This window comes from Somniosus microcephalus, chromosome 7 (genome assembly GCF_052327205.1).
Source record: "Somniosus microcephalus isolate GS21.2 chromosome 7, FLI_Smic_1.0, whole genome shotgun sequence".
Taxonomy (NCBI): Eukaryota; Metazoa; Chordata; class Chondrichthyes; order Squaliformes; family Somniosidae; genus Somniosus; species Somniosus microcephalus.
Window position 1 is genome coordinate 269,161,475 of NC_140993.1, and position 22,989 is coordinate 269,184,463.

Below are 22,989 nucleotides of genomic sequence, written 5' to 3' on the forward strand. Positions count from 1 at the left end.
CAACCAATGAGATTGCTGGAAAAAGTAGAATGGCCACATCACTAGTGGCCAATGAGATTGCTTAAAAGTAATGTTGGCATGTTTTCAGCAATCACCAATTGGTTCACATTTGAAAACCGAGAGATATGCCCAAAACCATTAATATTTTTTCAACCACATCACTCTTCACAAAATAAGTGTTTAATATACACAAGTTCCCTGCTATAGAATTAATGGACATGTGATTTAGTACATTCAATTCTTCAAACTTAAATGTTTCATCTCAATTTTGAATGCCTTTTTGAATCAGACCACAAATTGAATAGTTTAAATACAGGACAGGACACTGTATACGTTGCATTTGCACCCATTTATTCTCTTCAACCAGGGTTTAAAGACTCCACATTGTGAAAGCACTTAAAATGATGTGGAAATTTTTGAATTGCATTGCTCTTTGTTGACCTGGGTGCATCAAAGGTGTGAATATTTTAGCATCTTTTTTTTAGTCCTTCCTCTCCTCAGTGCATTCCCTAGAACACAAAGGGGAAAAAGAAGGTCAGGTTTTACACTTCACTCTGGTTCAGCATTTTCCACAAAGGATCAAGTTTGTTCTTAAAATAAACCTTTGAACCATCAGAATCTTGCCTTTTGGGAACACAAAAGTTGACCACTGGAACCAAATTTAAGTTATTCATGAAGTCCCATGGAATTTTCATCTTTTAGACACAGGTACAACCATTAATGTAGATCCCCACCTAGCAATTAAACTTGTCAATCATGTGATGGAAGTTACTACCTAGACTCGGATAGTGTTCAGAATAACATAAGACGTAGAAGCAGGAGGTGGTAATTTGGCCCCTCGAGCCTGCTCAATAAGATCATGGCTGATCTGATCTTGGCCTCACCACCACTTCCCTGCCCACTCCCAATAACCTTAGACAGATTTTTGAATGGTAAGGGAGTCTATCTCCACCTTAAATATATTCAATGCAAATGTATAACAAAATAGGTCACAAGTTGATCACCTTGAAAGCCGTGCAAACAGGATGCATCCCAGGTCTCCATTTCATTAAACTCCCGTGTGCCTTTCTTATGAGGGACTGATTTGCAAATGGTTTTGACTTTTTGTTGCAGTTTCGCTATAAAAAAAAAGACAATCTCTTGCATCCTAGTTTATGGGCATCATTCAATTGCATCATAAAATTCCACTTGTGTAATAATCTACTGTGAAACATTCCTCAATCTAAGGATAATTGACTATATTCTTCATTGTGGCCATCAGGCATCACAGACCAAGCAGAGAGCCAGAAGGTAGAGGTCACAGCCACTCATGATTTCCATAGTCTCAACTCACCAAAAAATGGCAAGGTACAAACCAGAAAGCCAATTAAAGAAACCAAGTATTTTTTTTTTTTTTTTTTTAAATAATAAGGGGAAAAAAACACTAGTGGGCATAGTCTATAGGCTGCCAAACAGTTGCAACTCTGTTGGACGGAGTATTAATCAGGAAATAGTTGAGGCTTGTAATAAGGGAACAGCTATAATTATGGGGGATTTTAATTATCATATTAACTGGACAAATCAAATTGGGCAGAGCAGCCTTGAGGATGAGTTCATTGAGTGTATTAGGGATGGGTTTCTTGAGCAGTATGTAACTGAACCGACCAGGGGGGCAAGCAACCTTAGATTTGGTCCTGTGTAATGAGACAGGATTAATTAAAAATGTCCTAGTAAAGGATCCCCTTGGAATGAGTGACCATAACATGGTTGAATTCCATATTCAATTAGAGGGCGAGAAGGTTGGATCTCAAACAAGCATGCTGAGCTTGAATAAAGGAGACTATGAAGGTATGAGAGCGGAATTGATTAGAGTGGACTGGGAAAATAGATTAAAAGGGTAAGACGGTACATGATCAGTGGTGTACATTTAAGGAGTTATTTTACAACTTCCAAAAAAATATTCCACTGAGGAAAAAAGGGTGTAAAAGAAAAGATAGCCATCCGTGGCTAAGTAAAGTAATTAAGGATAGTATCCAACTAAAAACAAGGGCATATAAGGTAGCCAAATCTAGTGGGAGGATAGAAGATTGGGAAGTCTTTAAAAGACAGCAAAAAATAACAAAGATTAAGGGAAGCTAGATTATGAAAGTAAATTAGCAAAATATATAAAAACAGATAGCAAAAGTTTCTATAGTTATATAAAAAGAAAAAGGGTGGCTAAAGTAAATGTTGGTCCCTTAGAGGAGGAGACCAGGAAATTAATGGTGGGAAACATGGAGATGGCAAAAACACTGAACAAATATTTTGTATCAGTCTTTACAGTAGAGGATACTAAGAATATCCCAACACTGGACAAACAGGGGCTCTAGGGGGAGGGGAGAGGAGCTAAATACAATTAAAATCACTAAGGAAGTGGTACTTGGTAAAATAATGGGACTCAAGGTGGATAAATCCCCTGGACCTGATGGCTTACATCCTAGGGTCTTGAGGGAAGTGACGGTAGGGATTGTGGATGCATTGGTAATAATTTTCCAAAACTCCCTGCAGATTGGAAAACTGCTAATGTAACACCCTTATTTAAAAAGGGTAGTAGGCAGAAGGCTGGAAACTATAGACCCGTTAGCCTAACATCTGTGGTTGGTAAAATGTTAGTCCATTATTAAGGAGACAGTAACGGGACATTTGGATAAACATAATTTAATAGGACAAACTCAGCATGGTTTCATGAAAGGGAAGTCATGTTTGACAAATTTGCTTGAGTTCTTTGAGGAAGTAACATACAGGGTGGATAAAGGGGAACCAGTGGACGTAGTGTATTTAGACATCCAAAAGGCATTTGACAAGGTGCCACACTAAAGATTATTGCTCAAGATAAAAAAAAAAAAACCACAGGATTGGGGGTAATATTCTGGCGTGGGTGGAGGATTGTCTCTCTAACAGAAAGCAGAGAGTTGGGATAAATGGTTCATTCTCAGACTGGCAATCAGTAACTAGTGGTGTTCCGCAGGGGTCAGTGCTGGGTCCCCAACTCTTTACAATCTATATTAACGATTTGGAGGAGGGGACCGAGTGTAACATATCAAAGTTTGCAGATGATACCAAGATGGGAGGGAAAGTAGTGAGTGAGGAGGACATAAATAACCTGCAAAGTGACATAGACAGGCTAAGTAAGCGGGCAGAGATTTGGCAGATGGAATACAATACTGGAAAGTGAGGTTATGCACTTTGGCAGGAAAAATCATAGAGCAAGTTATTATCTTAATGGCAAGAAACAGGAAAGTACTGTAGTACAAAGGGATCTGGGGGTCCTGGTGCACAAAACTCAAAAAGTTAGTCAGCAAGTGATCAAGAAGGCCAATGGAATGTTGGCTTTTATTGCTAGGGGGATAGAATATAAAAACAGGGAGGTATTGCTGCAGTTGTACAAGGTATTGGTGAGACCGCACCTGGAATACTGCATACAGTTTTGGTGTCCATACTTAAGACATACTTGCTCTCGAGTCAGTACAAAGAAGGTTCACTCGGTTAATCCCGGGGATGAGGGGGTGGTCATGAGGAGAGGTTGAGTAGATTGGGACTCTACTCATTGGAGTTCAGAAGAATGAGAGCGATCTTATTGAAACATATAAGATTGCGAAGGGGCTTGATCGGGTGGATGCGGTGAGGATATTCCCAATGATGGGTGAAACTAGAACTAGGGGGCATAATCTTAGACTAAGGGGCTGCTCTTTCAAAACTGAGATGAGGAGAAACTTCTTCACTGAGGGTGGTAGGTTTGTGGAATTTGCTGCCCCAGAAAGCTGTGGAAGCTACATCATTAAATTAATTTAAAACAGAACTAGATAGTTTCCTAGAAGTAAAGGGAATTAAGGGTTACAGGGAGCGGGCAGGAAATTGGACACGAGTCTAGGTTCGGAATGGTCATGGCCCTGTGGGTAGTGGAGTGGGCCCAGGGGCCGTGTAGCCTGGTTCTGCTCCTACTGTGTTCTAATTCTGTGTTAGATTTCAGGAGATGGTTTTATTCCTGTTCCTGGCTGGGGTGGAGATCGCCTTTACAGAAGGCAAGTACTGTAGAAAATATAGGGACAGAGTGATCTCCTGGACGAGTTTCGATCGCCTAGATGGGTCGGAGAGGAATTTCCCAGATTTCTCTCTCCCAAATTGGCCATTGGGTTTTTTTAATCTGGTTTTTCGCCTCTCCCGGGAGATCACATGGGTTCGGGTGGGATGGAGAGTGATAGAAGATTTGAGGTTAGGATCAGATCAGCCATGATCTTATTGAATGGTGGAGCAGGCTCGAGGGGCCGATTGGCCTACTCCTATTTATGTTCTTATGTTCTTAAAAGGATCGCGGCCTACAAAGAGGGAATAGGAGTTTTATGACTCAGAATAATGTTCTTGGCATCTCACCTAGGTATGTGCAAAACCAAGATATGTAAAAAGCCAAAAATTAATTAGTGGCCCAAAATAGTCCTTCCTTTCACTTCTCCCACCCCCCAACCATTTGGGATGGAATCAAAATATTTGGAGAAAGTTTTATAAAAGGAGGATACAAAAGCTGGTTGAAATAGGCTGCTGCAAACCAGTTAACCGAAAAGGGAAGTTTTAAACCACAATATTCAACTTTACCCCCAACCTTTATTTTGCATAAAATGTATGCAATTTGAATCAATTAATCTTTCATCAGTATGTTACATACCATACATGCTGGAGTACTCATTTTTAGGATATTTATTAAGTTCAGTCAACAGTAAATTTTAAAAAAGGGGATTTACGCCAGATAGTTTAAGTGCTAAAAAGCCTCGGAGGTGGCCAAGATTGGGTTTTAAGCTACAACACTGGTTTAACCCGCACAGAGCACGGGAGGGGCCCGAGGTGATTTAAACAGAACAGCAGAAGAATTGACAGAGCACATAAAATTGTATAAATTAGGGCCCTAGATAGAGTGGATAGGAAGGTCTTATTTTCCTTAGCAGAGAAGTCAATAACTAGGGGGCAAAGATTTAAGTAATTGGTAGAAGGATCAGAGGGGAGTTGGTGATTTTTTACATCCAGGAGAATGGTGGGAGTCTGGAACTCACTGTCTGGTCAAGGCAGAAACCCTGATCACATATGAAAAGTACTTGGATATGCACTTGAAGTGCTGTAACCTACAAGGCTACGGATCAAAAGCTGCAGAGTGGGATAAGGCTGGATAGCGCTTTCGGCTGGCAGACACGATGGGCTGAATAGTCTCCTTCTGTACCATAAATGATTCTATGATACAAACACTCAGGAAATTTGAGAAAGTAACACAGTAAACGTAGGGGAGGCTGGGTAAGTTGCAGGTAAATATCTAGTATTGTGCAATGAGAGGATTAATTAATAACCTTGCAGTAAAGCAGCCTCTGGGGGAAGATTAATCATATGATAGAATTTTATATTGAGTTGGAGAGTGATTTAGCCAAGTCCGAAACTAGGGTCTTAAATCTGAACATAGCAAACTATGTAGGTACGAGGAGCAAGTTGGCCAAGGTAGATTGGGAAATTAGATAAAAAGACGGTTGATAAGCAATGGCTACATTTAAAGAATTAATTCATAATTTACAACAAATACACATTCCCTTAAGGAATAAAACCCCCACTGGAAACGTGGTCCAACTATCACTAACGAGAAGTTAAAGATAGCATTAGATTAAAGGAAGAGGCTTATAATGTTGCCAAAAATAGTAAGCCTGAAGATTGAGAGGATTTTAGAATTCAGCAAAGGAGGACCAAGAAATGAGAGAAAAAGTGTAAACTAGCAAGAGACAAAAAATTGTAACAGCTTCTATAGGTGTGTAAAGAGATTAGCAAAAGTAAACATGGGTCCCTTAGAGGCAGAGACAGGAAAGTTATAATGGGAAATAAGGAAATGGCAGGGACATTAAACAAGTACTTTGTATCGGTCTTCACAGTAGAAGAGAAAACTCATTTCAGAAAAGTGAGGAACCAAGGGTCTAGTGAGAATGAGGAACTTGAAGTTATTATAAAGAAATAACACTGGAGTAATTAAGGGGACTAAAGTTGACAAATCCCCTTGATCTGATGGCCTACATCATAGGATTTTAAAAGTAATGGCTTTTAGGCAGTCCCTCTGAATTGAGGCTGACTTGCTTCCACATTAAAAATAGGAGTTCTCAGGTGACTGATGAGTCCAATGCAGGACCGACAGTCTGTCACAGGTGGGGCAGTGGTTGGAGGGGCAGGGTGCTTGGTTTGACGTGCGCACCTTGCGCTTGCTTCCGGCGAAGAGACTCGAGGTGTTCGGCACCTTCCTAGATGCTTCTCCACTTGGTGCGGTCTTGGGCCAGGGATTCCCAGGTGTCATTGGGGATGTTGCACTTTCCCAAGGAGGCTTTGAGGGTGTCCTTGAAGCATTTCCTCTGCCCACCTGGGGCTCTCATGCCGTATCGGAGCTCAGAGTAGAGCGCTTCTTTTGGGAGTCTTGTATCGGGCATGTGGACGATGTGACCCATCCATTGGAGCTGATCGAGCATGGTCAAAACTTCAATGTTGGCTTGAGCGAGAACACAGATGTTGGTGCACCTATCCTGCCAATGGATTGGCAGGATCTTGCAAAGGCAGCGGTGGTACCTCTAGTGCTTTGAGGTGCCTGCTGTACATGGTCCATGTCTGAGGCATACAATAGGGCGAGTATTACTGCTGCTCTGTAGACCATGAGCTTGGTGCCGGGTCTGAGGTCCTGGTCTTCAAACACTCAGGCGACTGAAGGCTGCACTGGCACAAAGGGGATGTTGGACTTGGCCATCGACGTCTGCCCTTGACAGTAGGCTCCCAAGGTATGGAAAGTGGTCCACGTTGTCCAAGGTCTTGTCGTGGATTTTGATAATTGGGGCGGTGGGGGGGCAGTACTCTGGAGGGGGCAGGTTGGTAGAGGACCTTTGTCACAGATGTTTAGTGTAAGGTCTATGCTCTCGTACGCGGTGAAGATGTTGACGATGGTTTGGAGTTCGACCTCAGTGAGCGCAGACACAAGCGTCGTCTGCATACTGTAATTCGACAAGAGGATGGAACGACCTTGGATCTGGAGGTGATGGAGGTTGAACATTTTCCTGTTTGCTCTGTAATTAGCTGCACGCCAGCAGGGAGCTTACTAAGGGTGAGATGGAGCATTGCAGCAAGATTGAGAAGAGCGTTGGTGCGATGACACAGCCTTGCTTGACCCGTCTGTACGTGAATTGAGTCTGTGGTGGAACCGTTGGTCAGGATCACGGCTTGCATGTCGTCGTGAAGCAGGCAGAGGATGGTGACAAACTTTTGAAGGCAGCCGAATTTGAGGAGGACACTCCATAATCCCTCACGGTTGACAGTCTCGAAGGCCTTTGCGAGATCAAAGGCGGCCATGTACAGCGGTTGGTGCTGTTCCCTGCATTTCTCTTGTAATTGATGTGCAGTGAAGATCATGTCCATTGTGCCCCTTAGTGGGTAGAATCCGCATTGCGACTCTGGGAGGAGCTCTTCGGCCACTGGGAGAAGGCAATTGAGGAGGATTCTTGATGACTTTCCCTGTGGCCGACAGCAAGTAGACGCCTCATTACCACAATTGGACTAGTCACAATTACGGCATCTGAGATTCCCTGACGTGAGAAATTAGTTTATGAATTTGTGTCAGTAGTGCTTCTCTGCCATACTTCAGTGCCTCGGCGGGGATTCCATCACCTCGGCGGGGATTCCATCTGCTCGAGGTCTCCTCGTTTTTCAGTTGTCGGATGGCCTTTTCAACCTCATGCCGGGCTGGGGTTGTGCCGAGATGGTGGCGGGTAGCATGCTAAGGGATGGAATTGAGGACACTCGCGTCAAAGACAGAGTCTCAGTTAAGGAGATCTTCAAAGTGCTCCTTCCAGTGGGCACTGACTGCCTCTGACTTTGATGAGTACCTCTGTTCTTGGCCCGCAGTGGGGTAGGACCTTGGGCCATAGATGGTCTTCACTGCGCTAAAGAATCCACACATCGTGCTGGTCGGCTGGATCTCCTGTGCTCTCTCCACCCACCATCTGTTCTTTAGGTCGCGAGTTTTTTGTTGGACCTTGGCCTTCAGGCATTTGTAGAGCTGCTTTCTTGCTCGAGTTCTGTTGCTGTTTCCAGATCAGGAATGCCTTGCGCTTGTAGCTTATTAGCTCCTGGATCTCCAGGTTGTTCTCCTCAAACCAGTCTTGGTGTTTCCTGGTCGAGTGGCCGAGCGTCTCTTCACAGATGCTGATTTTGGAGGCCGAGAGCAGACCAGGCGCTGTGGACACTGACTCTGCATCAGTGGGAGTCAAGTTGTGAGAGGTGCAGGCTGAATAGGGCTTTCTTAGTGGGGTCTTGGAGTGCTCCAGCGTTTTTTCCTGCGGCATGGTTTCTGTTGCCGCCGCTGTTTTGGGGCTACATTGATGGAGAGGAGAGCAGATTAGGTGGTGGTCTGTCCAGCAGTCGTCAACTCCAGTCATGGTGCGGGTGATGCGGACATCCTTGTGGTCCCTCGCTTGATGACGTAGTCCAGCAGATGCCAGTGCTCGGAGCGAGGGTGCTGCCATGAAGCCTGTACTCGTCTGACGGAACAAGGTGTTGGTTATGACAAGGCCAATGTTCTAAGCATCGACAGGAGGAAGGTACTGTTGGAGTTGGCTTTCCCTACCCCCTCTCTGCCGATCACACCTCCCAGAGGTCAGTGTCCTTTCAAACACTGACGTTAAAAGTCGCCGAGGAGGATCAGCTTGTCGCCCATTGGGACTCAGGACAGGGATTGTTAGAGGCTGGAGTAGAATTAGTCTCGTCTGTGGCTTCCACTGTTGGGACGTACGCACTGATGACCGTAGCGCACTGGTTCCGGGCTAGGGTGAGCCAGAGAGTCATGAGGCGCCAGTTTATGCCGCTAGGAGAGTCCGAGACACCAAACTACAGGAAACTCTTTTATCCGGCACGGCCAGGACTGACGTGGTGCCGGTTCATCAAAAATTCCAGATAACCAAACACTATAGTAAGAGATAGGGAGAGCTGACAGCTCCGTATAAAGCAACAAACTCTGTTGCATAGCAACAACTGTAGAACAATGAACACAAGTTTCAAGCGTCTCTGTAGCTTAGCAACAGCTGCAGCCACACCCTTACAGTACAGATGGAAAGCGGCAAATAAATATGAAGTAAAACCTACTCCTGAATTTTGCCAGTTAACCGACATTTCCGGTTATTTAGGTGCCGGTAAATCGAAAGTTTCCTGTAGTGGAGACGCCTATCCCAGAGGTGGCATTCTTCAGGTTTGCCTTTCCAGAAGAAGGTGCAGCCACCGCCTTGCTCCTTGAGCGGGCCTTCCCCTGCTCACCAGGTCTCACTTAGGGCAGTGATGTCAATACAGCCGAGCTCCCGGGCAACGATAGCAGTACGGTGTTCCGGTCTGTCGCTGTTGGGGTTGCCCATGAGGGTCCAGACCTTTATTTTAAAGGGTGGAAGATGCCTGTGCGTGAATTCTTTTAACGTGGTGTGGCCTTTGCACACCAGCTACCACACGGGCTTGACAGAGCAAGGTCTTGGTCCAATGGCAAGGGGATCCAAGACAATTGGAGACCAGGCTCTGCTACATTGGCCTAGCACACACACACACAAACATACTGCTACTGTCCTCCTCCCTTCCCACAGTTCCCCTCTACCTGGGTTTCATAGGATGCATTGTGGTCCTCCCGACCTCGCTGTTGGCCCGTGCTGCACCTTCCTTGGGCCCCGACCCCACTGCTGGTCCATGCTACAGATAGTGGATGCATTGGTTTTGATCTTCCAGAATTACTTTGATTCTAGAATAGTATCCATGGATTAGAAGGTAGCAAATGTAACCCCACTATTCAAGAAAGGATGGCGAGAAAACAGAACTATGGGCCAGTTAGCCTGACATCAGTAGCAGGGAAAATGCTAGAATATATTAGGGAAAAGAAAACATGACACTTAAAATAAAAAAAATAGAAAAACATATGATTGGACAGAGTCAGATTTATGAAAGGGAAATAATGTTTGACAAATCTGTTAAGAGTTTTTTTTTTATATGGTTGTAACTAGCAGGGTGGCTAGAGGGGAACCAGTGGATGTGGTGCATTAGGATTCTCAAAGCATTCAATAAGGTGCCATACAAGGTTATTACACAAAATTAGGGCTCATGGGATTGGGGGTAATAGATCAGCATGGATTGAGGATTGGTTAAGGGACAGAAAACAGTAGGAATAAATGGTTATTTTTGGGTTGGCAGGCTGCAACTAGCAGGATACTGCAAGGATCAGTGCTTGGGCCTCAGCTATTCACAATCTAGATCAATGACTTAGATGAAGGGACCAAGTGTAATGTATCCAAGTTTGCGGTTGATAAAGTTAAGTGGGAAAGTAAGCAGAAGAGGACGCAAGGAGGTTGCAAAAGGATTTAGACAGGTTAAATGATTGGGCAAGAATGTGGCATGTGGCAGATAGAATAGAATGGAGAAATGTGAAGTTATCCACTTTGGTAGGAAAAATAGAAAAGCAGAATATTTTTAAATGTTGAGGTTGGGAATTGTTGGTATTCAGAGGGACCTGGGTGTCCTTGTATGTGAATCACAAAGTTAATATGCAGGTACAGCAAACAATTAGGAAAGGAAATACAGGAAACTCTTTCATATCCAGCACCGACGGGACCGGGATGGTGCCAGTCGATTAAAAATTCCGGATAACGGAGAGGTATATCTACCGAGGCCATTTTTAACAAAAAAATTAAAAAAAATTAAAAAAAATTAAAAATGCGCAGTATAATTGGGTACTCACCTACAGAATGTTGTGTTAAATGGATGATGGCAGATGCTTGATTAAGTACAGTACTGCCAGTTGAGGGTAATCCATAACTAATTACTTAACAGTAAAACAAAACTTATAAACGACTGTATACTGTAGTTTTCAGTGTGAGAATTTTGCTGGTTATTAGAGAATTCCGGATATTTAGGTGCCGTTTGAACGAGAGTTTCCTGTAGTATGTTAGCCTTTATTACAAAGGGATTAGAGTACAAGAGTAAAGAAGTCTTGCTGCAATTATACAGGGCCCTGGTGAGACCACACCTGGAGTATGGTGTACAGTTTTGGTTTCCGTACCAAAGGAAGGATATACTTGCCTTAGAGGGAGTGCAACGAAGGTTTACTAGACTGGTTCCTGGGATTGGTGGGTGGGGTTTTGGGGGGGGGGGGGGGGGGGGTGTTGTCCTATGAGAGATTGAGTAAACTAGGCCTACATTCTCTAGAATTTAGAAGAATGAGAGGTGATCTTATTGAAACATGTAAAATTCTCAAGGGGCTCGACAGGGTTGATGCTGGGAGGACAATGCCCCTGGCTGGGAAGTCTAGAACAAGGGGTCAGCTGTTTAGGGCTGAGAGGAGGGGGAAATTTCATCCCTCAAAGGGTTGTGAATCTATGGCATTCTCTACCCCAGAGAGCTGTGGATGCTCAGTCGTTGAGTATATTAAAGACAGAAATCAATCGGTTTTTGGATACTAAGGAAATCAAAAGATGTGGATAGTGCAGGAAAGTGGTTCAGATAGAAGATCAACCATGATCTTTTTGAATGGCCAAATGATCATCTTGCTTTCAAGATGCCATTTTGGTAAAGGAGTTAAAAGCATGTACTAGGATTAAGGGGCTGACTGACAATTAAATTGCCTGGTAGTGTTCATTAAAGAGGCTGCACAGCATTTTGGTGGCTAGCACTTGACCCAACGCCTTCTCTCAACTACGACCAGCCAATTGGGAGCAAACAAGTTGTTGCAGAGGATTGAGCGCAAGGTACATCACCTTTTACAGGAAACTGGTTTATCTGGAGGTTAACTGTCTGGAATGCTCGAGCCACTGGCAAAAATCAGGAGCCGTTTCGTTAGGGTTTTTTTTCTTTGTTGCTTTTTTTCCCCCCCACCAGTCAGGCTCTGCAAGGTCTCGCTGAAGCTGTTGCTAAGCTAGAGACGCTTGCAAGGTACAGCCGACTGTTTAGAAGCTGTTAAAGCAACAGGGTTTGTTGCCAGATACGGAGCTCAAAATCTTCGTATGTTTCAACATTAGCGTTGGTTTGTCCAGCAGTTTTGATGGGATGGCAACAGCTCGGTCCTGTCAGTGCCGGATAGCACAAAGTTTCCTATACTGTTCACTTGCTGCTGGAGTTTTGAAGAGGACTTTTGAAACATATTGGGAGACTTTCTGGGACACTGTCAAAACATCAACATTTATTCTGGAAATTCTCTGAGGACTTCACCTAAAAAAAGTGCTGTGCTACTCTACCTTTAGGAGTCACCAGGAGAAAGGGAGTACTTGGTCATCAGCATCTTGCTAGGGGTCCCCCTTGGTCTGCATGAGGAAGACACATGGCCAGGCAGAACAGCACTAGCTGCTGGAGAGAAAGATGGACTCCTTCCCCCCATGGGTACAGGACATCCCTCCTCCTCTAGGACTATGTCCAAGAACCTGTCCGCCCTCACTGTCCTTGAGCCATCCTGAAATGTGCCGCTGTGCATCGGCCAACACACTCCACACCTTCACGAAAATTGCATGTAATCTGCACTCAAGTGCTCAACCTACAGGTGTCGGCTTTAGTACCTCCAGGCAAATTTAAATTGTGGTAGTCAGAAATTGGGACCAAAATTGCATGCCAGAACCAGACCTTCAAACAGGCATGACTTGTTAGCACAGCACCCATTTTCACCAAAATAAACCCCAAGGCTTTAGATTTCACTCAACTTTGTGGCCATGCCTTCTGTTGTCTAGGCCCAAAGTTCTGGAATTCCCTCCCTAAACCTCCCTGCCTCGTTCCTCCTTTAAGACACTCCTTAAAACCTACCTCTGACCAAACTTTTGGTCACCGGCCCTAATTTATCCTCATGTGGCTCAGTGTCAAATTTGTTGTCTTAAAATACTCCTGTGCAGCACCTTGGGACATTTTACTATGTTAAAAAGGTGCTATATAAATACAAGTTGTTGTTGAGCCCATATACTTAAAAACAAGAATCTCTTCTAAATAGTGAGTCAAAAAAAAAATTATGCTTGCCAATTCAGTTAGGTGGCTATATGACATTATACTCAGTGCAAGACACCACATGGGTGGTCTGAAAAGCAGTGTGAAGTTAATGCAATTTCACTGTACAATCCTCCTATGCTTTTCAAAATATCTTGATCTTTTCCCTGCTGCCAGCAATGCTTTTACGCCACTTATTGTACCAATCTCTGCTTGCATTTTCCCAGAATTTCAAGTTAGGTCAGGATTGCATGGGTGGGGGGGGGGGGGGGGGGGGGGGGGGGGGGAGGGGAAAGAAAAAGAAAGAAAAAGAAAAGAAAGAAAGAAAGAAAGAAAGAAAGAAAGAAAGAAAGAAAGAAAGAAAGAAAGAAAGAAAGAAAGAAAGAAAGAAAGAAAGAAAGAAAGAAAGAAAGAAAGAAAGAAAGAAAGAAAGAAAGAAAGAAAGAGAGAGAGAAAGAAAAAGAGAGCAGGAGCACTACACCAGCAGCTCCTGGAGCTGAAAAGTGTATAAGACGACATTAGAGGTCAGAAGAGAGCATGTTTATTTATTTAATTTTTTTTTAATGTGATAACCCTTTCAAATTGTTGGGGCATCATTTGATTCCTCAAAAGCTGCATTGCATATCTAAAAAAAGTTCCCATTTCTTGGAGTCTTGACACATACCTGAAGCAGCTTTATTCAACATTAAAAGTTCTGATTATAGCTAATGAACAGTGTAGAACTGACTAAAGACCCATTAATGGATTTTCATATAATGCCTCAAATAAGTCCAGTTACGTATTAAAATGTGAGCATGCTCTTACCATGTTCTGCATCATCAAGTGACTGAGTAGCTGACTTGGGCTTTGCACCAACTTTATTCCAGTATTCATCCACAGACTCTTCACTTTCATTTTGCACTTTCCACCAAAACAAAAAAGACACAGGTTAATGGATCAGTATTGAAAATATCTATATAACCACACAATCTTTAAATAAAAAAGGAACCAATTATTCCCCATTGATTTTTGGACCTTGGAGGAAATAGGGATTTTTGCAACCAGCTTCCAATCTATAGGAGGAACAAAACTTCGAGAATGTAGACAAGAGGATCTGGGTCCACCGTCGAAGAACCTATGGGCCTGTATTTTCCGATCGCAGGCCTCCCACGGGCAGAGGTCTGTGATCTGGAAAAATCTGCGCCCTTACCCGAGGGATCCTGGGACGCACACACTTCCGCTCCTGGGCTTCACCAAACTTGAAGTGTGCAGGGCCCACGTATCCCAGGGGCACATGTAGTTCGCAGCATCCCTGGGATCACGTGGGCCATGGGGAGCCAATCACAGAAGGGAATCTCCCTTCATACATTTGACAGGAAAACCTGTCAAATATATTGGAGATCAATGAAAAATAGTAAAACTTTAATTTTTTTTTTTTTTTTTTTTTTTTTTTAAATTGACTTGAAATTACAATAATTGTATTTTAAACAAAAATAAGTATTTACAGGGCTAAAAATAAACTTAAAAAAGATAAATCAGTGAAAAAAAGTGTTTTACTTTTTTTCAAACTCTTATCCTGGTAAAAGCAGGCCTTGCGCTGCTTTTACCAGGCGTAAGAATTGTAAGGGTTTTCTGCGGGCAGAGGATCTCCAAAAAGTGGAACTATCCGCCCGCAGAGGCCCTTCTTGATGGATTGGAAACGCTGGTTCTCAGCACATGCCTGAAACTGGCATTTCCGATGTCCCTACGGGTGGGTACACAGCGTGTACCCACCCGTAGGGATCGGAATATCTGGGCCAGTGTCTTTTACATGGTGTAATATTCCTCTCCTTTGGTGAATCCTCAGACTTGCTATCCGTTAGTTGTATGTAAATTCTACTTTATATAACTCATTCAAAACGGTGTCCAACTATAGTCATTCACGATTCGTCTTTACATAGCCATGCTCTAATGATTAAAGCATAGCAAGACATTTTTAAAGACTTTCAGTCTCAAGTCTGCAATCCAACAAGCTTAAATACATACATACAAACTGAGCAAATACATAAGTCACAATCAATTTTAACAATTTTTCTGCAGCAATGAAAATTAGATGAAATTCTAGCTTGCTCACTTAAAAATGCTCCAGAAACAGCAGTAAATTGGATTGAAATCTTCTCTTAGGCAGATATATTGTGATGAAAGGGTTCTATAATTCAAGCATTTAAGGATTAGAGGGATTTTTCTTTTAAAAAGTCTTCTTTTTAAAAAAAAAAAGATCTGTGTTGGCCAAAACCCCAGAAATCTTTGTCCCTGAAGTAAATCTAACTATAGGTTCATTGAAAATCATGCTGATGGGATTACGAGGTTAGGTCACCACTTAGAATACGAGGTTAGGTCACCACTTAGAATATACAAGTGTTCTTGCTGATTTTTGGTTGTTGCCATCATGATGGTAGACCAGTGAAAGAAATGAGTGGGGGCTCAAAAGTTATGCCTGTAGACAAGGAAGAAAACTGAAGATAGACGAGAAGGTTGGAGTGGTGGAATGAACAAGTCTCGATATAATTCCTAGATAGCTCTCAATATTATGGGGCCAGTGAAGTGCTACAAAAGTGCTGGGTTGCAAGGTTATTGATGGATTAAGTGCAGTAGGAGCTGCTCATAGAATATGAAGAGATGAAGGTTATGAGGCTAGTGTTAAGTCAATAGTTCTATATGGTGCTGAGTGCTGGACCAGGGCAAGAGGCACAGAATTAGAGGCTGAATGTTTCAAAGCACCATGCATCCTCTTATGTACAGTGCAACAGCTGGAAGAGGAGTCCAAACACTGAAATAAGTGAGAAGGAATGGCATGTGCGTAGTTAAAGTTACCACAAGACTGACTGCAAGATGTGCGCTGCTCAAAAATAAGTACTTTTAGAAGGCAATAGAGAGTGGCTCCAGGCAATAGATGGGGTCCTAGGCATACAACTATAGCACAGAAACAGGCTGGTTTGGCCCAAACAGTCCATGTTGGTGTTTTATCCTCCACACCAGTAGTCCTAATCCCATGTGCTGCCTTGTTTCTATCTTGCTTTCCATGATGACCAGAGTGGAGGTTGCAAGCTCATGTACAGAACTCTTGAAAGCCTGGTGACCTGGCAGAGGAGCGAGTGTACAATAATAACATGGGGGCATTTAAGGTCACTTTGATTTTGGACAATAGCAATGTTCATCACCAAATAAAATTTCAGGTTGAGGATAAAGTAAAGTACCTTCCCACTGAAAATATTTTGCCTCTTGGATACTATAAGCATCACTATGATGTATTTGATACCTGTGAGGGTAAGGATGGAGGCTGCAGGGAGGACAGCCAGAATGCTAACAATGGAGCAGGAGGCAGACCAGGGGTTTTTGGGGGGGGGGGGGGGGGGGGGGCGGTGTAAAGAAAAGAGAGCAGAATAGAAAGGTTGTAGTCATAGGGGATTTGATCATTAGGGGGACAGACAACATCCTCGGGAGGTCACGACCGAGAGTTCAGGAGGGTGTGTGCCTACGTGGTGCAAAGGTAAAATGATATCTCGGTAACTGGAGAGGAACTTGGAAAGGGAGAAGATCCAGTTGTCATGGTCCATATTGGGACCAATGACAGCATAAAAGGGAATATCAGAAGTTAGGGACTAAATTAAAATACATGATTTCATGGGTAGTAAACATGGGATTACTATCTGATCCACATGCTAATTGGCATAGGTAGATCAGGACAGTGAATGAGTGGCTGAAAGACTGGTGTGGGAAGGAGGGGGTTCTGTTTCATGGGACAATAGCACTAGGACAGGAAGGAGCTGTACCGTTGGGACAGGCTCCACCTGAACCAGTCCTAGCAAAAGGGCTGTATAAAGAATCTTAAAATTAATTGAGGGATGGATTGGAAATAATAGTAATCTAAAGATGAAGGGAGACAAGTTCAAATGTCAGTACTTAGAGAATTCCAGATTTCCACTATCCTTTGAGTGAAAAGTGTTTCCTGATTTCACTCTGGAATGTCAGAAACAGATGAGGTTTCACTGTATAAAGCATGACATCAGTTAGGGAGTTATTTTCTCGACTGCAGGTTTATATAGTGAGGAAGCTTCCTTAAAATAATCATAAAAGGAATATCTGATACATATTAATGAGCTGGACTTGGGTATACAGGGCAAGAGCATCATTTCAAAGTTTGCCGATGCCACAAAACTCAATGTAGTAAACAATGAGGAGGATAGTAACAGACTTCAGGATGACAGACAGAGACTGGTAAAGTGGACAGACACATGGCAAATGAAGTTTAATGCAGAGAAGTGTGAAGTGATTTATTTTGGTAGGAAGAATGGGGAGAGGTAAGTGTTAAAGGGGGTGCAGGAACAGAGGGACCTGGGGGTGTATGTACACAAATCTTTGAAGGTGGCAGGACAAGTTAAGAAGGCTGTTAAAAAAAGCATATGGGATCCTTGGCTTTATTAATAGAGGCAGAGAGTACACAAGGAAGTTACACTAAACTTTTATAAAAACACTAGTTTAGGCTTCAGCTGGAGTATTGTGCTCAATTCTGGGCACATTAGGATGTCAAGGCCTTGGCGGGTACATTAGAGATTTGCTAGAATGGTACCAAAGATGAGGGACTTCAGTTATGTAGAAAGACTGGAGAAGCTGGGGTTGCTGTAGAGCAGAGAAGGTTTGTTTGCCTAGAGCAGAGAAGCTTGAGATTGGAGGTGTTCAAAATCATGAATGGTTTGTGATAGAGTAAATAAGGAGAAACTGCTTCCAGTGGCAGTAGGGTTGGTGACCAGAAGGCACAGATTTAAGGTAATTGGCAAAAGAACCAGGAGAGGACACAAGGAAACGTTTAATTAAACAGTGAGTTGTTGTGATCTGGAATGCAATGAAAGGGTGGTGGAAGCAGATTCAATAACTGTCAAAGGGGAATTGGAGAAATACTTGAAGGGAAAAAATTGCAGGGCAATGGGAATGAGCGGGGCGGGGGGGGAAAGAGAAAGAGAAAAAAAAAAGTGACTGATTGGATTACTCTCCCAAAGAGTCGGCACAGGCACGATGAGCCGAATGGCCTCTTTCTGTACTTTATCATTCTATGAAATATCTAAAGCTGCTTAATCCAACTTTTTCTTTCTAGCAAATGGAAGCCGGGTTCCATTGTGCTAGTGGTCAGTGATTACGCTATTTGTCTAATAAAAGACATTACAATGATGATGAATGAACCCTTACCACTCATAGCCTTTCGTGTATATTTTCGCCTCTTTTCCTCCTCTTTGCGTTTTCGTTCTGGTTTTGCGGTTTGCCCCGACTTCTGGCGCTCGCTGTGTTCATTTCCCACCTTATTTTGCTCTCGTTGGTTAGCGGTGTACTTCGCCAGGTCCAGCCCTTTCTTCTTCCCCCTCGGCTTTTCTTGTAGCGGCCGACTGGCGATCGGGAGCGCGGAGATTTTTGATGGTCTACGAACTATTTTCTTCCGAGAAGATCCATCCACCTTCACTTTTTCCGAGAGACCAGCCCCCTTGGAATGATTGTCCGGATCTTCTGAAGCCTGTTCGGAATCCGAGGAATATCTAGTTTTTTTCTTGTTTTTGTTGGAACTGCAGGAAGAGACCCGGCGATATTTTCGCCGCCCTCCAGGCGCAGAATTCCCACAAATTAGCTGATCTTTTCTCAAATAGTCTCCCTCAGAAAGGACGTCGCTACCAACATTCCGATTAGGCGAGTGATTTCTACAGACATCGTGTTTTTCGCTCTTTGCTTTTAAAAGCAGAGTTTCTTTTTGACAGGCACTGCAAAATATCTTCTCTCTCTCGGGAACATGTTGATTCTCCAAACTTTTGCTGCCAATTTCAGCGTTGGAAGCAGAGCGCTCCTGGCGGCAGGGCGGAGGATAAGGATTGCACATCAAGTGAGAGTAGGACACCTGATTTCTTGCAGGCATGGCATCAAAGAAGTCAAAAGACGATTCCTCATCCTTAGAAGACATTTCCTCAAAAGATCCATCGAGGACTCTTGGTCGATCTCGCATGGCTTGAGGAAGACCATTTTTCCAGCGATAGCTTCGCGCCTGGTTCTGTAGCCAGGCCAGCACACTGGCAGAAGGCACGTATTCTTCAACAGACTCGACAGAACCATCACTCTTTAATACTTCACACATTTTCTCTTCATGTAATGACTCTAGTGAAATCATTGGGTGGTCATTTTCTTTGTTCCTGGTTTCACGCTTCTCCTCAATTCCATTTTTGTGAACGAGTGCACTCGGGCTGCTTGGCCCTGACGGTTCCTCATGTAGGAATTCATGTGTTGGAAGCTTGCGGCTCTCATTGGCCACCTTGCCATGTAAAACCACTTTGCCAAGCGTGGCTGCGCTGCGCGGCTCCGGGTCTCCCGATTCACGTCCTCTTTCTAGACTCTTGTTGGAATCCAGCGGCATCTCTGGTGGACTGGCTGAAATTCTACATTCTTTCGGAACGTCAGTTTTCGGAATCACTTTGTCGGCCTCGAACGACCCATAAAAGGGCACTCTACCCTCACAGGCACTCACAGACCACACCTCGCATTGAATACGATCTTCTGCCTTATTATCAGGTGTAGGGTTATAGATGGGCACTGTGGCTTCAAATGATCTCCATACATTTATAGAAGGTGCTCCTTCACTACACTCAATTCTTATATTTTCCTTTTGGAATGCATAGCCACCTGGCTTGGCGCTTTTAACGGCCACTGTAGCACTGGTTTCTGCAGTCTCATTTGATTTATCTCGAATTCCTTTGTGTAAAAGTCTTTCTTGGGCAAGTACATCTGCACTGCCGGAAGCAGATTCAATATCAGAAGACTTTGGGAGACTCATCTCGGCCGTTTGCTTACTACGCGCCACCGTTTCAGTAACCACGTTGGTCCTTTTAGTGTGGCCTGGATAGGTCTCGTTGGTGTCTGTCTGTACTTCTGTATTAGTCACATTTCTTCGAAAAGGATATTGTCGGAATCGGGTCGAATGATAAAATGTTGGACGAGCGACAAAAGATGAATTAAAATATGGTCTTCTGTAGTTTGTGTGGGTCATTGGTGACTGTGGGCCATAGCTTCTTGGATATGGCATAGGACACACCGGATAATATAAACCACCACCTAATTCTAACAGGAAGGAAGACACTCGTCAGTAGTGTGCATACAACAATCTAGCCTTTAGTATGGCCCAAAACAAAGACTATATATTAAAAAAAACAGCAACACCACAAAAGCAAATAAAGGAAGTATCGTGGGAGAACATAATCTCAATCCAGGATAAGTAAACACTAGGTTAACTTGGGAAAGTTTGGATCATAGCAACTATTTCCCTTCCATATTGGCCAAATATGGAGAGCAGGCGGCAAGTTCCCGGCCTTGCGTGGATCCAGTATGTCGATCACACCACATTGAGGACCCGAGTTTTGAAAGCTCTTGAGATTTTAAAAATGATAAATTACAGTTGACAACGGCTTTAAGAGGGACGGAAACATTCATGCTAGAAAAGCCTAGAGATGCATTGGTATTCAGGAGCAGCGGAACTCTTGGGAATCGATTTTCGCAGCAAATTGGGAAGGGAGGAGCTGTCAAGATTGGCGGCTTTCTGATGTGACTAACAAACACCATAGCAGGTCAGCACAGTGCTTGCCACAAGTCCAGAAAGTTCTTCTCCCTTACTGCTTTGTTCTTCTGCAAAAGTTAAAGTTTCAAAATTAAACCTCCTTCTCCCCTCCAAAGGCAGCCGCTCACATTGGGGACTATTCCGCGTGACGTGCATGAACAGCACTCTGGCCTTTTATTGGAGCGATTGGGGAGCATCGACACAAAACAACTAGATCCCAGGATAGCAATTAGGCGATTCCCCCCCACCCCGAGTAGTCTAGCTGACATCTGGAACACTGGTGAACGAGAGCTGGGCCACTCATTCACCCATCGGAGTTATCGATTGGTAAATTAGAAGACGTTGTTTAAACTGCCAAACTTAAAACTAAAGACATAAACCAAGCCACCTGCAGCAACATTAAAAAAAACAGAAGTGAAAATCCGTAAGTGAGATGCGCCTCAAACAGCCACTAACCGCTTGGTGCTTCTGTGACTGGATGGTCTGGCCGCTTACCTACTGTTGGGTAGAAGTACGGATGGAAGGCGGGAGGGTGCATGTAGTGGGACACAGGAGGTGCAAACATGTGCGGTGTTGGCATTGGTTGGAAAAAGAAAGGCCTGTTGTGGTTTGGTGCGTGACCGTCTTCTGCTCTGTGGCCGCTTGGTGAAGGATTCATCGCGATTGGCAACAAGCAAAGAGTTAAAAGAAAAATGCAGATGTCTAGTATCGGTGGCAGATTCATCGGAGCTCCAACTGGAAGAGAAAGTCAGGGAAGCATTTACAAAGCGTGCAAACCTGCTCTACAAACACACCGTGTTGCACACAAACAGGACCATTCCTTATCGGAAAATAAAACGCATTGCAGCATCTACACCATCGTTAAACTTTGAAATCGTCCCATAAAGAGGTCACCTACCTATGCTACAAGATCCCTATTTAAACCAAAGGTTGGGGAGGAAAACACACAAGTAACTTTGAAAATTTCCATGAGCCGACTCTTTACATTTGCACGACTACTACTAACTACCACACCCTTAGTGAAACCACCTGCCTTCTATCCCATCGCCCCCACAACCGTCCATTTATCAATTAGTGGCGACGAGGCAGCCAGTCAGCAGAAGCCGCTAATTTCACGCCGACAGCACCAACTCTCAAAGATCCACTCCTTCCTTATTGGACTTCGTTTTATAACCTGGTTAATGTAGTATTTTTGGCTCGGTTTTGGTTATTTTAGTAACATCCTGTCGCCCCCTCCCCCTCTTTTTAGGAGAAGTATATTGGTGAAAATATTCAACATTGTATGAGATTAAAATAATCAGCCTCAACTTGTAGATGGAAAGTCATTGGAATCAAAGTTTGACAATGGCAGTAACCTATGTGATTAAGTCAAAATAAGGACACTTAGTTTTCATCAGTTAAGCCCCCAGTTTGCCCCTTACGTATATTCTCAACTCAAACGCATTATGAATAGCTGTGATTTAGAGTTCTCCTCTTGATTCTCTGCGGCAAAAATCTATCTTGATAAAACGCACACATCTCGGCCTAAAATGAAGCAGTCATCCACCTGCATCTAGATGAAAATTTACACAGAAAGACTAGCTCTTCAGAACATCAAGGATATCTTTTTTATTCATTGGATGTGGACACACATCACCCATGAGCTTATCAATAGCCCTTGAGAAGCCACCTTCTCTGAATACAACTGAGTAGCTCACTGGGCCATTTCAGAGGGTAGTTAAGAGTCAACCACATTGATTGTAAGGTCACATCTCAGCCAGACCAGGTCATATTCTTTCCCTAAATGACATTAGTGAACCAAGATGGGTTTTTAACAACAATTCAGTAGTTTCATGGTCACCATTACATTACCAGCTTCCCCCCCCCCGATTTATTTAATTAACTGAATTTAAATTCCCCATTGTGGGATTTGAACTTGTGTCATCTGGATCATTAGTCTAGATCTAAGTCTAACTGGCCTAGTGACATTACCACTATGCTACCTTACTTCTATGTCAATATAAGGGAAAGGTAACTGACACAACGGAGTACAGTTCATAAGTCACTAATAGGTAACTTTTTGATAATGTCAATACCTGATGACCTGGGACTTTAATGTTGGCTACTTCCTTGACTAAAGAACAGCATTAGATATATATATATTTTAAAATTCTACTGAGTGAAGTACAGTGGATTTGAATTGTCCAGTGCTCTGTGAATTGAACAAAATTAATACTGCAATATTTTTGCTCCAGTTAAGCTTAAAATCCCCAAACTGCAATGTTCTTGGGGTAAACCAGGTTGGTGTACTGTTTTTGATGCGATCAATAAACAAATAAACTGTAAGTTAAAAATACATGAAATTAAACTTAACAAATTAAATTATAATGTGGTTGCCGGGGTGTGATGGT

At 43.4% G+C, this 22,989-nt stretch overlaps 1 protein-coding gene across 3 annotated transcripts; it reads right to left on the reverse strand.

The window, feature by feature from the left end:
- Nucleotides 1–164: 164 nt before the first annotated feature.
- buc (bucky ball) lies at nucleotides 165–21,725 on the reverse strand. 3 transcript variants are annotated; one of them, XM_085993769.1, is made up of 6 exons: nucleotides 21,633–21,722; nucleotides 21,095–21,334; nucleotides 18,202–20,106; nucleotides 13,804–13,899; nucleotides 1,005–1,118; nucleotides 165–509 (listed from the first exon to the last, which is right to left on the reverse strand). In XM_085993769.1, exons 1-6 carry the CDS (start codon nucleotides 21,661–21,663, stop codon nucleotides 451–453), a joined length of 2,445 nt encoding a protein of 814 aa, XP_085849895.1. In that variant the 5' UTR covers nucleotides 21,664–21,722; the 3' UTR covers nucleotides 165–450. The 3 variants fall into 3 exon arrangements, with proteins under 3 accessions (XP_085849895.1, XP_085849896.1, XP_085849897.1); XM_085993770.1 differs by lacking the exon at nucleotides 21,633–21,722 and adding an exon at nucleotides 21,498–21,626; XM_085993771.1 differs by lacking the exon at nucleotides 1,005–1,118 and having other exon boundaries at nucleotides 21,633–21,725.
- Nucleotides 21,726–22,989: the final 1,264 nt, after the last annotated feature.